At 36.1% G+C, this 16,101-nt stretch overlaps 1 protein-coding gene across 3 annotated transcripts in view; it reads right to left on the bottom strand.

Moving 5' to 3' along the window:
• LOC127844262 (fatty acid synthase-like) overlaps window positions 1-16,101 on the bottom strand; it is a 108,490-nt gene that overhangs the window by 81,961 nt on the left and 10,428 nt on the right. For all 3 annotated transcript variants that reach the window (XM_052374326.1, XM_052374329.1, XM_052374328.1), the window contains exons 5-12: window positions 15,519-15,677; window positions 13,442-13,580; window positions 12,923-12,996; window positions 11,831-11,949; window positions 11,315-11,432; window positions 8,931-9,077; window positions 6,389-6,487; window positions 3,126-3,705 (exon numbers count right to left, since the gene is read on the bottom strand). In XM_052374326.1, the coding sequence (XP_052230286.1) occupies window positions 3,126-3,705; window positions 6,389-6,487; window positions 8,931-9,077; window positions 11,315-11,432; window positions 11,831-11,949; window positions 12,923-12,996; window positions 13,442-13,580; window positions 15,519-15,677 (1,435 nt within the window). The remainder of the gene's footprint in view (window positions 1-3,125; window positions 3,706-6,388; window positions 6,488-8,930; window positions 9,078-11,314; window positions 11,433-11,830; window positions 11,950-12,922; window positions 12,997-13,441; window positions 13,581-15,518; window positions 15,678-16,101) is intronic.

Here is a 16,101-nt window from a genome sequence, read left to right as displayed (position 1 = left end):
AAGCAGTAAATGAGTTAATTGTCGATCAATGAAGTATGTTGTGTCATCTGGAAACAAGAGCACCGCCTTGCGGGTGCAGACCGCTCATCTATTTTCTTTTTAAAGGTGAAGGGACTCTCATTTTCAATCACAAAGGAGGGAGGGGTGGAGTAAAGAGGGGTGCATAGTGTGGGGGTGTGAACATTTATTACATTATTTTCCAAAAATGCGAACAAAAAATGCAAAAAAAAAACAAAAAAAAACATGGAAAAAAAATTAAATTTGGGGAGGGGGGGTATAGTGTGAGGGTGTGGTTGTCATTTGTGAGATGATCTTAAAAAAAAAAAAAAAAAAAAAAAACAATTAGGGGAGGGGGGTGGAATTCGTGGAATTCTTGGGTGCGAAGGATGACGGTATTTCAAACATAAAATAATAAAAATAAATATTTGTGTTTTTTAACCGTTAAAAAAAAAAAATTTGGGGGGTGGGGTGGGTGGGGGGGGGTATAGTGTGAGGGTGCGGTGGTCATTTGTGAGATGATGAGAAAAAAAAATAAGAGGGAGATTTGGGGGGGGGAGGGCACGGGGGATGGTTTGGGTGGAGTCTATTGTGGTATGTCAGGTAAGAGTAGTTTTGTCAAAGTATCAATCAAATCTAATCATAAATAAAGAAGTTATGGCAATTTTAGCAAAATTTAATAATTTGACCTTGAGAGTCAAGGTCATTCAAAGGTTAAGGTAAAATTCAACTTGCCAGGTACAGTAACCTCATGATAGCATGAAAGTATTTGAAGTTTGAAAGCAATAGCCTTGATAGTTAAGAAGTAAAGTGGATCAAAACACAAAATTTAACCATATATTCAAAGTTACCAAGTCAAAAAAGGGCCATAATTCCGTAAAAATGACAACCAGAGTTATGCAACTTGTCCTTTTACTGTACCCTTATGATAGTTTGTGAGTGTTCCAAGTATGAAAGCAATATCTATGATACTTTAGGGGTAAAGTTGACCAAAACACAAAACTTAACTAAATTTTCAATTTTCTAAGTATAAAGGGCACATAATTCCGTCCAAATGCCAGTCAGAGTTACATAACTTTGCCTGCACAGTCCCCTTATGATAGTTAATAAGTGTTGCAAGTATGAAAGCAATAGCTTTGATACTGTAGGAATATAGTGGACCTAAACACAAAACTTAACCAAATTTTCAATTTTCTAAGTATAAAAAGTGCCGATAATTCTGTCAAAATGCCAGTCAGAGTTACATTACTTTGCCTGCACAGTCCCCTTATAATAGTTAGTAAGTGTTGCAAGTATGAAAGCAATAGCTTTGATACTTACGGAATAAAATGGACCTAAACACAAAACTTAACCAAAATGTTCAATTTTCTAAGTATAAAAAGGGCACATAATTCTGTCAAAATGCACGCCAGAGTTATCTAACTTTGCCTGCCCAGTCCCCTCATGATAGTAAGTAAGTGTACCAAGTTTGAATGCAATAGCATTGATACTTTCTGAGAAAAATGGACCTTAACGCAAAACTTAACCAAAATTTTCAATTTTTTATGTATAAAAAGGGCACATAATTCTGTCAAATTGCACGCCAGAGTTATCTAACTTTGCCTGCCTAGTCCTCTCATGATAGTAAGTAAGTGTGCCAAGTTTGAATGCAATAGCATTTATACTTTCTGAGAAAAGTGGACCTAAACGCAAAACTTAACCGGACGCCAACGCCGACGCCGAATCCAACGCAGACGCCGACGCGGACGCCAAGGTGATGACAATAGCTCATAATTTTTTTTCAAAAAATAGATGAGCTAAAAAGGTTTGTTTTATGACTGACTGTATCTGGATAAAGATTGAAAGGTGCGTGTTGTTTTTGTGATTTTTAAAAAGTTTTTTTTAGCTTTTGTGACCTCTTAATGTCCGTCAATCCATCAGCACCTTAAGGAGCTATGTATATGCCGGAGTAGTTCATAATACCCCCCCCCCCTTCGGAATCATTCACATATTCTCCTGTCATTTCCGCCCAGAAATAAATAAATTCCGCCCGTAAATTTTCATCCCAGTCTAATATCTACTCGGCAATATTTTCCGCCTCATTAGCATATTCCGCCTTGTGTCAGCATGCAAAAATAATTTCCGCCCGGAAATCTTTTACGCCTCATTAGCATATTTCGCCCCAAATTCCGCCCCATTTCTGCCTCGTTTCAGCCTGGAAAACATTATTTCTTGTAACCACTATATTCCGGGCGGACTCAACAATTTTCCAGGCAGAACTGTCAATAAAATTCAGTCTCAATTCTGGGCGGAACATTTCGTACAGGATGGCTTAATTTAACTACTAATTGACAATAAATAGTATTAACAAGGGACAAAATTGTCACAAAACCAGGTTTTCATTGTGAAAAAAAAATCTAATAAAGGGAGAAAACTCAAACTGAACTTTTGAAATGACCAAAAAAAATTAACCCCCTTTGTAAGTTTTTTTTTTTTTTTTAATCTATTTTTAGTCGTGGCGACCTTGACATTGGAGATATTGCCGTGATTCTTTCGTGGGACACACCGTCCCATGATGGTGAACAAATGTGCCAAATGATTTTAAAATCTCACAATGAATGACATAGTTATGGCCAGGACAAGCTCATTTATGGCCATTTTTGACCTTTGAACTCAAAGTGTGACCTTGACCTTGGAGATATCGACGTAATTATTTCGCGCGACACACCGTCCAATGATGGTGAACAAATGAGCCAAATGATTTTAAAATCTGACGATGAACGACATAGTTATGGCTCGGACAAGCTCATTTATGGCCATTTTTGACCTTTGAACTCAAAGTGTGACCTTGACCTTGGAGATATCGACGTAATTATTTCGCGCGACACACCGTCCAATGATGGTGAACAAATGTGCCAAATGATTTTAAAATCTGACAATGAACGACATAGTTATGGCCCGGACAAGCTTATTCCGCCAGCCCGCCAGCCCGCCAGCCAGCCAGCCAGCCCGCCAGCCAGCCCGCCCGCATTCGCCAATCTAATAACCAGTTTTTTCCTTCGGAAAACCTGGTTAATTTCCTTCGGAAAACCTGGTTAAAAATATTAAAAGTCACACATAATATTTTCCAAAAAGCATTATCCGCTTACTTTCCAATAGTGTTCATAATTTGGAAACACTGATCCCTGCTAACGCATCCATCAATGTAAGCGGCAATGACCTCTGACACTCCACACCCCATCACACCAGAGAACTCGGTACCAGCTTCTTCTAGACAGTCAATCATGCACATGTACAGCAAGCTGGAAACCAGCAGACCTATTCTGCTGAAGGGATCAATCATTTCACTTTCGACAATCAATTTCTCTAGATCAATACTGGGTTCAATCAAATTCAAACTCTTAGAGCACTGGTTAAAGGCAGCAGTGAACGTGTCGATTTCCATCAGATCAATGGAAACCGAGAACGGGCCTTGCAGGATGTCATCTAGACACAGATACACTGGAGTGGGGATTTCATTAGCGTATCTCTGCCAAACATGGAAATCTTCCTCTCTCGTGCCGAGCTGAATGAAGCCCCTGATAGGATGGTTTGGATCTGATGACAAACATGATGAGGTCATCAATTTCAGCAGGTTGATATTGTAGCGGTTATTCTCCACAAAGCTTGTGATGGCCTCAACACCTTCCACATTACAGGCTGTGAAAGGGATGGCAATGTCTCCTGGAACTAAACCAAAGCTAGATTGATCAATTCTTTGTTTACACTACTGCAACAGCGCTTGTTTTTTATTGTGCCACTAAAGCAGAGCTTGTTTATTTTTGACAATCTTAGTTTGTCCTTTCTGTTACTATGAAAACTTGATTTTTTCATATATTTTCAATGCTTATTTATTGTAATAATAGCAAGAGCTGTCAGAGGACAGCGCGCTCGACTATTCGAGTGCTTGACAGTATAACGTAAGCCATGATGGGGAAATTGTTCATATTCAATAATTTATAAGACGATCTTTCAAAAATAAAAAAGGAAAAAAATAATATAAAAAAATTTGTGGGGGGGTAGGGGAGGGGGGTATAATGTGGGGTGTGGTCATTTATTAGACGCTCTTTCAAAAATAACAAGGGCTGTTTGTAAAACATGAATGCCCACCATATGGGCTGTCCGTTGTAGTGGCAGCCATTGTGTGAATACGTTTTTTGTCACTGTGACCTTGACCTTTGACCTAGTGACCTGATAATCAATAGGGGTCATCTGCGAGTCATGATCAATGTACCTATGAAGTTTCGTGATCCTAGGCAAAAGCGTTTTTGAGTTATCATCCGGAAACCATTTAACTATTTCGGGTCACCGTGACCTTGACCTTTGACCTAGTGACTTCAAAATCGATAGGGGTCATCTGCAAGTCATGATCAATCTACCTATGAACTTTCATGATCCTAGGCGTATGTGTTCTTGAGTTATCATCCAAAAACCATTTTACTATTTTGGGTCACCGTGACCTTGATCTTTGACCTAGTGACCTCAAAATCAATAGGGTTTATCTGCCAGTCATGATCTATCTAACTATGGAGTTTCATGATCCTAGGCGTATGCGTTCTTGAGTTACCATCCGGAAACCATTTTACTATTTCGGGTCAACGTGACCATGACCTTTGACCTAGTGACCTCAAAATCAATAGGGTTCATCTGCGAGTCATGATCAATCTACCTATGAAGTTTCATGATTCTAGGCGTATGCGTTCTTGAGTTATCATCCGGAAATCATTTTACTATTTCGGATCACCGGGACCTTGACCTTTGACCTAGTGACCTCAAAATTGATAGGGGTCATCTGTGAGTCATAATCTATCTTAACGATGAAGTTTCATGATCCTAGGCATATAAGTTCTTGAGTTATCATCCGGAAACCATTTTACTATTTCGGGTCAACATGACCTTGACCTTTGACCTAGTGACGTCAAAATCAATAGGGGTCATCTGCCAGTCATGATCAATCTACCTATGAAGTTGCATGATTCTAGGCGTATGCGTTCTTGAGTTATCATCCGGAAACCATTTTACTATTCCGGATCACCGTGACCTTGACCTTTGACCTAGTGACCTCAAAATCAATAGGGGTCATCTGCGAGTCATGATCATTCTACCTATGAAGTTTCATGATCCTAGGCCCAAGCGTTCTTGAGTTATCATCCGGAAACCACCTGGTGGACGGACCGACCGACCGACCGACAGACCAACCGACATGTGCAAAGCAATATACCCCCTCTTCTTCGAAGGGGGGCATAAAAAAGGAAAACAATTTTGTTTTATTTTTTTGGGGGGTAGGGGGGTTGAGAGGGGGTATAATGTGGGGTGTGGTCATTTATTAGATGGTCTTTCAAAAAAATAAAAATATAAAAAAATAAAAAATAAAAATTTAAAAATTTGGGGGGGAGGTGGAGGGGGGCAGGGATTCTGGGTTGGGGCGTGGGATATTGTTTGGGTGGAATCCATTGTGGTATTAAGGTAAGTGTTGTTTTGTCAAAGTATTTATAAAATCTGATCATAAATAAAGAAGTAATGTCAATTTAAGCAAAATGTTCAATTATCTAAGTATAAAAGGGGCCATAATTCTGTCAAAATGCTTGATACAGTTGTCTGCTCTTGTTTATAGGTTAAGGTCATGTTGCTTAACAAGTATGCAAAATATGAAAGCAATATGTCAATGGGACATAGGAAATATGTGGGGTAGTACGCAAACTTTAACATAGATTTATCAATAATATGCATATTCTAAGTATAAAAGGGGCAATAATTATGTCAAAATGCTTGATACAGTGGTCTGCTCTCGTTTATAAGTTGGGATCATGTTGGTTAACAAGTATGCAAAATATAAAAGCAATATGTCAAAGGACATAGGAAATATTTGGGGTAGTATGCAAACTTTAACATAAATTTATCAATAATATGCATATTCTAAGTATAAAAGGGGCAATAATTCTGTCAAAATGCTTCATACAGTTGTCTGCTCTTGTTAATAAGTTGGGGTCATGATGGTAAACAAGTATGCAAAATATGAAAGCAATATGTCAATGGACATTGAAAATATTTGGGGTAGTACGCAAACTTTAACATTTGCACGCAAACGCCAACGGGAACGGATACGGGAACGGTAACGCCGACGCCGGGGTGAGTAGGATAGCTCCACTATATATATTTCATATATAATAGTCGAGCTAATAATATTATTATTATACCAAAGGAGTTCTGTACAATTAAAATTTAAAATTTAGAATTCATAAACTAGCAAAATATATATGAGAAATTCAAATCAAAATGGACGACAAAAGTTGCTGCAAAAATACTGCTTTAAAAATAATGCATGTAAAGCCATACACTTACCACTGCCAACATACAATATACATGTACGTACCTTGACAGAAGCTGTCGTCATCATCAGGATAGAACGGCTCCAAGATCACATGACCACAAACTCCACCCTGGCCAACACAGGACACACCCATGTATTTACCTAAATGGTAACAATGAAAATAATTTCAATGTATGTAATAACCTAGATAGCAAAAATTTTAATAATTAAAATGTATGTACTATCCCTAAATGGTAACAATTTAACCCGTACGACTTAGTTAGGTATTTTCATGCATTATTAGTCCCATAAAAAGTTCAATTTAATTAATGGCCTTTCTTACTAGATTCAAGTTTTAAAGGCTTAAATTCCAACCCTAAGACACCGATGAGCTGCAAACAGCATAAAACCCGAACAGACTGCGAGATCCTCGCAGGCTGTTCTGGTTTAATGCTGTTTGCTCATAGAAATTGTCACTTTGCATCTAAGTGGGAAAGGGTTAAATAATTTCAACTAATTGCCTTCATTTAGTTTCTTATCGACAAAGAACTACTAATTCATCTTAAAATCAATAATCTAACCTGGCCCTAATAAATATTCTGATGAAATCTGTTGATAATCCAAGCAGATTTGAAATTCAGATTACCAAATGGCTCATGATTGAAATGGAAACATGAATGGATATGATATAAATATATTCATTTATAGATGGGTTGTTTTTCTTTGCTTTTCCTTATATGACATGCCAAATGAAAGAATAAGATGGAAACTGTGTACTTAATCGCGCAAACAAGGACAATATTCTCAAATTCAAAGGGAGATTATTGTGTACTTATTTCTCCGATACTGCTCATATTCAAAAGGGTTCAAGTCCTCATTGATATAAAGATACTGTGCAAATTTGGAAATAATTGGATGAAAACTGTGGAATGAATTGCGTAAACAAGCAGGATTTCAAAATTTTCTCATATTCAAGGGGAAGTCATTCTGGACTTATTGCTTCGATATAGCTCTTTTTAAACAAGGGCTGTTTGTAAAATATGCATGCCCCCCATATGGGTTGTCAGTTGTAGTGGCAGCCATTGTGTGAAAACGTTTTTTTGTCACTGTGACTTCGACCTTTGACCTAGTGACCTGAAAATCAATAGGGGTCATCTTCCAGTCATGATCAATGTACCTATGTAGTTTCATAATCTTAGGCGTAAGCATTCTTGAGTTATCATCCGGAAACCATTTTACTATTTCAAGTCACTGTGACCTTGACCTTTGACCAAATGACATGAAAATCAATAGGGGTCATTTGCCAGTCATGATCAATGAACCTATGAAGTTTCATTATCCTAGGCATAAGTGTTCTTGAGTTATTATTCTGAAACCATTTTACTGTTTCGAGTCACTGTGACCTTGACCTTTGACCTAGTGACCTGAAAATCAATAGGGGTCATTTGCCAGTCATGATCAATGTACCTATGAAGTTTCATGATCCTAGGCATAAGTGTTCTTGAGTTATCATCCGGAAACCATTTTACTATTTCGAGTCACTGTGACCGTGACCTTTGACCTAGTGACCTGAAAATCAATAGGGGTCATTTGCCAGTCATGATCAATGTACCTATGAAGTTTCATGATCCTAGGCCTAAGCGTTCTTGAGTTATCATCCGGAAACCATCTGGTGGACGGACGGACGGACCGACATGTGCAAAACAATGTACCCCCTCTTCTTCAAAGGGGGGGCATAAAAATGGATTTGAATCCTCATTGATACAAAGACACTGCAAGTTTGCCAAAAATTGGATAAAAATTATGAACTTTATCAAATAAAAAACTAAATTTTCATTTTTTCTCAAATTCAAGGGGAGATAATTCTGGACGTAAAACTCCGATATTGCTCATTTTCAATAGGGTTTGACTCATCATTTAGATAAAGACACTATGCAAGTTGGGAAATAATTGGATGAAAACTGTGGACTTTATTGCTTAAACAAGCCTTATTTCACAATTTTCTCAAATTCAAGGGGAGATAATTCTTGACTTTTTACTCTGATGTAACCCATTTTCAATAGGGTTCTAGTCCTCATTAATATAAAGACACTGAACAAGTTTGAAAAGAATCGGATGAAAACTGTGGACTTTATCAACTAAACAAGAAAAAGTCTAACGCATGCACGCACTCACGCACGCACGGACGGATGACGGAAACCACGCCATGACATAAGCTCTTCAGGCCTTCGGTAAATAGAGATTAAAACCAATATATTCACTGGCTTTTTGGTGGGGTTTTCACATGGCTGCATGTCAAAGTTAGCTCTAATGGATAACACACAAAATAAGGTTTCTATATAGAGAACTTCTCAATGTTAAATGTTTATTAAAGAAAATATTTGACTTAAGGTTTGTTCAAACTGATATTATATTTTGTATTTTAAGTGTTGTTATGTCATGTTTGCTTAGACATGACAATCACTACATGCCTCCTATAAGACACTGTCAGGAAACAAACTAAATTATATTATGATGTATACTTTCTGCATTATATTTGGAATGATGCAAATGAATCAATCAGATCTCAATAAAACTCTTTCAAAGACAAAAATAAGAAGTATACCCTTGAGTGGTCTTGGTTCACACAAAGGTATGACTTCATCCCCAAGTGTCTGCAGGGTCTCAGTCAGTATTGAGGATGTCTTCAAGTGGTTAGGAGGGATTTCTTTGTAGTGCATGGCCAGAATGCACTTAATGATGCTGGCAAACCCTGTCAGGAAATAATAAACAGTTCAGGATTAAATTTTGTTTTTGTCATTTTCTGGTAAAATAACTTCTTCATTTAGATACATACAAGCTTATATGTATTAGATACATAAAAGCTTATGTGTAATCTGAATTTGTTTACATTGGGCAAATTAACATTTTACCTTTATTTTCGTTGTGTTAATATGTTAATTGGCTCAGTCAACAGATCTTTTTTTGTTGGTTATATAATTGTTCACTCTTGTATTATTAATAGTTTTCACTGATACATCACATTGCTAACATTCTACATTGTAATTATTTTTTGTGACACTGATGTCAGACATTGATGCTCTGCATTAGGGAAATTATGGTCAATTTTTAGTGTTTTTTCACCATTTTGGGAATGGGGCCAGGACCCTTTGGATTGGGAAAAATCACACCATTTCCACCACCGTAATAACTCTTAGTTTGCGGACACTTAAAAATAGTTATTTTGTGTAAGTCCGAAAATTTAGATATAGAGCTCTAAGAAAAATATTCAAAAAGAACAAGTGTCAGAAAATTTAGAGACATGTATGTTATGTTTTTTGTCAATTATTAAATTGAAATACAAGAGATGTGTTTGTCAGGAACACAATGCCCCTATTGCGCCGCTTTGAAAAAAAATAATAAAAAATTGACCTTTGACCTTGAAGGATGACCTTGACCTTGAAGGATGACCTTGACCTTGAACTTCCACCACTCAAAATGTGCAGCTTCATGATAACACCGCTTTGAAAAAAATATTTATTTTTTTACCTTCGACCTTAAAGGATGACCTTGACCTTAAAGGATGGCCTTGACCTTGAACTTCCACCACTCAAAATGTGCAGCTTTATGAGAACGCCGCTTTGAATTTATTTATTTTTTGACCTTTGACCTTGAAGGATGACCTTGAACATCCACCACTCAAAATGTGCAGCTTCATGAGATACACATGCATGCCAAATATCAAGTTGCTATCTTCAGTAGTGAAAAAGTTATGGCCAATGTTAAAGTTTTTTTTGGACGGACGGACAGACTGACTGACATACTGACATACTTACTGACGGACAGTTCAACTGCTATATGCCACCCTACCGGGGGCATAAAAAACAATAATTAAATGTGCAATAATTTTAGTGTGTTGTACTCTCCGTTCTCTGCTTTAAATAAAATACAACTTCACTTTTTTGCATTCTCTTAACTTAAATGGTATATAAAAACGTTGTAAAAAAAAAACATGCTGCTTCCTGAATACGATATCATTCCAAATGCTGTTGGGTAAAACCATTGCTTATTACCGGTATACATGGTAATCTACCCAATAACACAATTGTAATGGCCCATTGACCTGAGGGCATTCTATACCAGGTTTGATGACCTAAATCCGGTTGTAAAACTCCATGATCAAAAGCCGAAGGGTCCCAGATACGCGAAAACATGGCAAAAATCTAGTAAAATAGCTCTGTAAAATATACTGTCCAAAAATAGGAGTCATTAATTATGGATGAAAACACGTATGTCTGAAAATAAAGTCAGGAAAAATAATTATTTTGGCTAAAAAATGGGGTGTCCGAAAACTTTAAGTAATTAGAGTAAATTGAGAAATATGTTATTTATTTTTGCTAACAAATGCTATAGAATTGAGAATAATTGTTTTGCAATATTATATTTTCTAAGGTCAACCCATTAAATAGTTAAATAGGGAATGTAACTAAAACCACAACATTCAATTTGGAATTTTAGGAAGTCATTTGTGAAAAACATGTACCTTTTTACCTTGAGAATCAAGGGTCTGAATAATGGCCCAAATTTTGACACACTTATTTTATAATAAAATGTCAAATTCCGAACAGTTTCAAGAGTATGGACCAGTTCACATATTAGATAAATATTGCTCCGCCTTTTTGTTTGTCTAAAATGGCTTGTAAAAAAACAGAATTTGATTCAGGTCAAAATCAATAGGATTATGCAACCATATTACAACTAAAAGATTAAGACTGGTAACAGGCCAAACTATTTTTGAATTAATTAAAGTTTTTTCTTATTTTAGCTGAATTGCATTTAAAACCTAAGGCTTTTTGATACACGAGTCCATTTGCTTTAAAGAACCAGTATTTAGGTTTCTTTAAGTTATATCTTGGGTATCCTCCCAGAGTGAGGAAAACCTGCATACACCATATCCACAACACCTACGAGACCTCAGTTCAGGCCAAACATCCACTGGTAAATGCCAACCTGAGACGGCCTCTGCAGAGCCAATGTTTGTCTTCACACAGCCCACTGGGAGGGGTTTGTCTGTTCGTTTTTCCCCCAACACCTCAGCAATCACCTTTATCTCCAAGTCATCCTTTACCTGCAAGTAAAATGGATAAGCTTTTTTATGGTTGAGATAAAATATTGCCGTTTGGTTATTATTTTTTATTAAGGAAAAATAACAGGGTTTGTATGCAGTATTATAGAATTTAATTTGCTTTTCTCTGTTTAAAATTGTTCTAGTTACTGAGAGTAAAAACCAATGCATACTATCATCTTATTAATAATTCTCAATATAAACAGTTTAATGATAATGAGTCAATTTATTTCCTTCCAGTCTTACACATGCAAAATGTGTGTTGCAATTTAACACAATTTACATATTACACAACACACTTGAACTGTGAATTCAGCTAACATTCATTATTAAAAGCAAAAAAAAAGAAACAGTTGCAATATTAACATGAGCAAAAATACCTCCTACAAACTATTCATTACCCGCACTCCGTATCCATGGAGCTCCACATAAGCAATATCATCAGCTGTGATATTGTTGGACCCATACAGGTCTTCCAACATCTCTGCCATCTTAACCGTTGACATATCTTTGAGGCTATCTGAAAGGAAAAAATCATGACTAACCAGTCTCAAGAACAATGTGTCTCTAAAAAGCAATAACTTAATTTGTAAAGAGTCCATACAAATTTTGATGAATTTAATTATACTAATAACAAACTAATTTCCAATCATTTTTTGTATACCAGGAAATTAACACTGACTTGCTGATTTGGAGTTGGTATACATTAGAGTATAATTTTATTTCCAAGACGATATTGCTGCAATTAAAACATGAACTATTCAGAACCAAATCTTTGTTACAAACAAAATAGCTCCACTTTCTTGGGCAGCTATATTCAAGGGAAAATAAGTAAGGAATGTGTGGATCACAAGAGATGAAAAAAATCTTCATGGTAATGACCTATTTGAAGTTTTAATTGAACCTTATAAGATATGTGAACTACATGCGGAATGACTGAACAACACAAAAACCAATTGATATAATGTCCTCAACATACCCCCTCTCAATCTTGATTTTTGGGGATATATCTATGCAGTGCATCTTAAGGTTTATGCTTCTTTGGAGAGTTTTTCATGGGTATACTGTGTCCAGGTTAACCCATTTATGCCTAGCGTCTAGAAAAAAGGCCTTGGCAAACAGCGTAGACCCAGATGAGACACCGCATGATGCTGCGTCTCATAAGGGTCTGCGCTGTTTGCTTCTAGGAATTTCTGTAGGATATTTTAAATATAGAAATAAATATACTAGACATCCCTTATTTTAGAAATAAATTGATCGAATTTAGAAGGATGGGAGAGTCCACTTAGCATAAATGGGTTAAAATAGGACATCTTTGTTTTTTAATTAATAGTTGCACAACAATTGTGTTCTTTGTCTAAAGCAGTACACTAAGCATAACATTATGAGAATATATAAGTGTTGTAATGAGTATATTTACTTTGTTAAGACAGTATCTACATAAAAATGAATAATGGTATTTCTTTTAAACACTACTTTGGAAGTGAACTAACCTTTAAAAGGACTCCTGAAAGCAATGCCCATGTCTACAATGTTGCAGTAAATTCTTGGAAGTTCATCCACACACCTGGAACAAGATTTCTGTTCACAATATATAAGCTCAAAAATAGTTTGTCTGTCATTACTAATGCTATTAACACGCTAGAATTGGTTTGCAGAAAACAAACTGTAACTGGCCATAATTCCAGACACATTTCAGCGTCTTTACCAATTTCTTATACAAACTGAATCATACAAAACTAAAAGGCAAAACATAAATACATGTGCTTAAAGTGTTGTTCCACATTAGCCTGTCAGTCTGCACAGGCTAATCAGGAACGACACTTTCCACCTAAACTAGATCTTTGTTAAGAAGAGACTTTCTTTAAACGAAAAATATCATACGAGCGGAAAGTGTCGTCCCTGATTAGCCTGTTCAGACTGCACAGGCTAATCTGGGACGACACTTAACGCACATGCATGAAACCCCTTTTTCACAGAGCACGGCCCATATATATTTATGCGTTGATCACCTGGCCAACAGAATTGCTGCACACCCTTCAGCCCTGACAATGCCTTCTCCTGATTGGTCAAATATGTGGCTCCTCCCATCCTTGCTTAAAAATCCTCCCATCTGAAGACTCTTGATTGGATTCAAAATCAAACTACACCCTGTGAATGGGGAAAACATCATTTTCAAATACTTACTACACAATAAAGTCTACAACAAACTCAAACATAGAGAATTTCCTTTTAAGTTTTAAAATATACTCTGTTATCTAGAGCAAACTTTTTGGACATCTCATGCAACTATACTCGGTATATAAAACCTCTTATTTGTTGCATTATTTAATGATGATTTTTTTCATTCTACTAAATGACTGATTTCATGTTTAATTTGCTCAGTCAAATATTTTGCTTTTACTTTATGATAAGAAAAAAAAATATAAAAAACATTCAGGTACCAGGTAAATTATTGTTTCAGTTGTGTTCTAGTATATTGTGTTAATCAACACCAAGAGTGCCAAACTGTAACAAGATACGCCCGTTTTAAGGCATTTGACAACTTGATAACTTTACCATGACCCATATTTGAACTTGACCTACATATAATCTAGACACAACTTCTGACCAAAGTTGGTGAAGATCAGATGAAAACTACTTCAATTAGAGAGCGGACACCATGTTAAATGCTTGAAATGCACTTAGTGACCCAGTGAGCTAGTTTTTGACCTGGTATGAATCATATTCGAACTTGACCTAGATATTGTCTAGATACAACTTCTGACCAAATTTGGTGAAGATCTGATAAAAACTATTTGAATTAGAGAGCGGACACTGCTGTGAAAGCCGCCCGCCCGCCCGCCCTACCACCCGCCCGCCTCCAAGGTGAAACTATAATACCTCCCGTTTTTTTTAAACCGGCGTAAAAAAAACTCAACAGCATATAATCACTGGAAAGTGAGACAATCCTTACAAATTTCATACGGTCACTGCAAGCATTTATGAAAATGCAATGAATTTTTTTATGCCTTTTCAGTATACTTTAAAGCGGCCTTTTCACGTTTTGGTAAATTGACAAAATTAAAAAAAGTTCTTTCAGATTCGCAAATTTTTGTTTTATTAAAGATATTTGTGAGGAAACAGTAATACTGAACATTTACAATGCTCTAAAATAGTCATTATTTGGATCTTTTGACGATTTAAAAACCTGAAAATTATAAATCGTTGCAACGCGAAACTATTGAATAATTTGAGAGAGTTCTGTCGTTGTCGTTATATTTTGTAATGCTTCAAGGATTGCTTATATAAAGTATAAAATACATCCGTCAGTGTATGAGCACAGATAGCTGAGTGGTCTAAGTGATAGACTTTTACTCCAGGACTCCAGGGGTCAGTGGTTTGAGTCCTGTTGAGGTTTACTTGTTTTCCTTTTTTAATTTCTTGATTTTTTTCCAGGAGCTTTTTAGATCAAATGTATCAATATAAAGCATTTAATGACAAACTTCAATACATGCCAAAATCTGTGAAAAGGCCCCTTTAAATTAATATACAATAAATTATACTATTTGAAAACAAGAAATGTGTTTGTCAGAAACATTATGTCCCCTTCTGCGCCGCTTTGACTTAGTATTTTTTACCTTTGACCTTGAAGGATGACCTTGACCTTTCACTACTCAAAACGTGCAGCTCCATGAGATACACATGCATGCCAAATATGAAGTAGCTTTCTTCAATATAGCAAAAGTTATTGCAAAATGTTAAAGTTGGCGCAAACCAACAGACCAACCAACCAACAGACAGGGCAAAAACAATATGTCCCCCACTATAGTGGTGGGGGACATAAAAATAGCCTAAATTCATATATTGGATAATGAAAAAAATACTATTATAAAGTAGTAACAATTGAATGCTTAGACACATTTTTTAAAACTTTACACAAAATAGCATGGACAAAAAAACTGAACTATTTATTTATATTTATTATGATCCTCCAATCTTGACATTATTCATTATTATACCAAAAACTACAATGTAGCATAAAATTAATTTTAATGTTGTCTTTGTATTTGATGTTGGGCTAAATGATTCTTTCCAGGTTACACTAACCTGCTACAATTGCATACTGGCATTTGCCTGCATCTAGGTCCACAGTTGCCATCTGAAGTGCAGCTAGGCTGCAGCTATCCCCAGTATCCACGGTTATGGCTGGGCCCTGCACACCTAAGCAGTTGGCTAAGTAGCTCAGAATATACTGGGTACAAGTCACTGAAAATACAATCAACTTATATGTGGCCATTAATAATTGTAATTTATTGTTGGCTTGTTAAACAATGTTATTGTAAATATAAAAACTGGCTAGATTTCTGTTGACAACATGTTGAGTTCATTGTCAACAGTACTTGTAACTATAAAATAAGCTAGACCATGACATGTATGACCTTTGACCTTAAGTCTGATCTTAGACAAAGGGGTGACATGCCTTATAAACATTCTTAACATTGTTGGTAAATTACTTAAAAAATTGCATGATGAATGATTAAACTTAACAAGCTGCTTTACACCCAAACTTAACCTTTGACAATTGTTCACATATTATTGAAATAACAATTTTCCATCTTTGTCTCGGATTAAAAAACAAGATGTGTTTGTGAAACACTATGTCCCCCCATATATTTGACCTTTGACCTTG

This window comes from Dreissena polymorpha, chromosome 9 (assembly GCF_020536995.1).
Source record: "Dreissena polymorpha isolate Duluth1 chromosome 9, UMN_Dpol_1.0, whole genome shotgun sequence".
In the NCBI taxonomy this organism is placed as follows: Eukaryota; Metazoa; Mollusca; class Bivalvia; order Myida; family Dreissenidae; genus Dreissena; species Dreissena polymorpha.
This window is presented reverse-complemented; position numbering and strand designations above follow the sequence as displayed.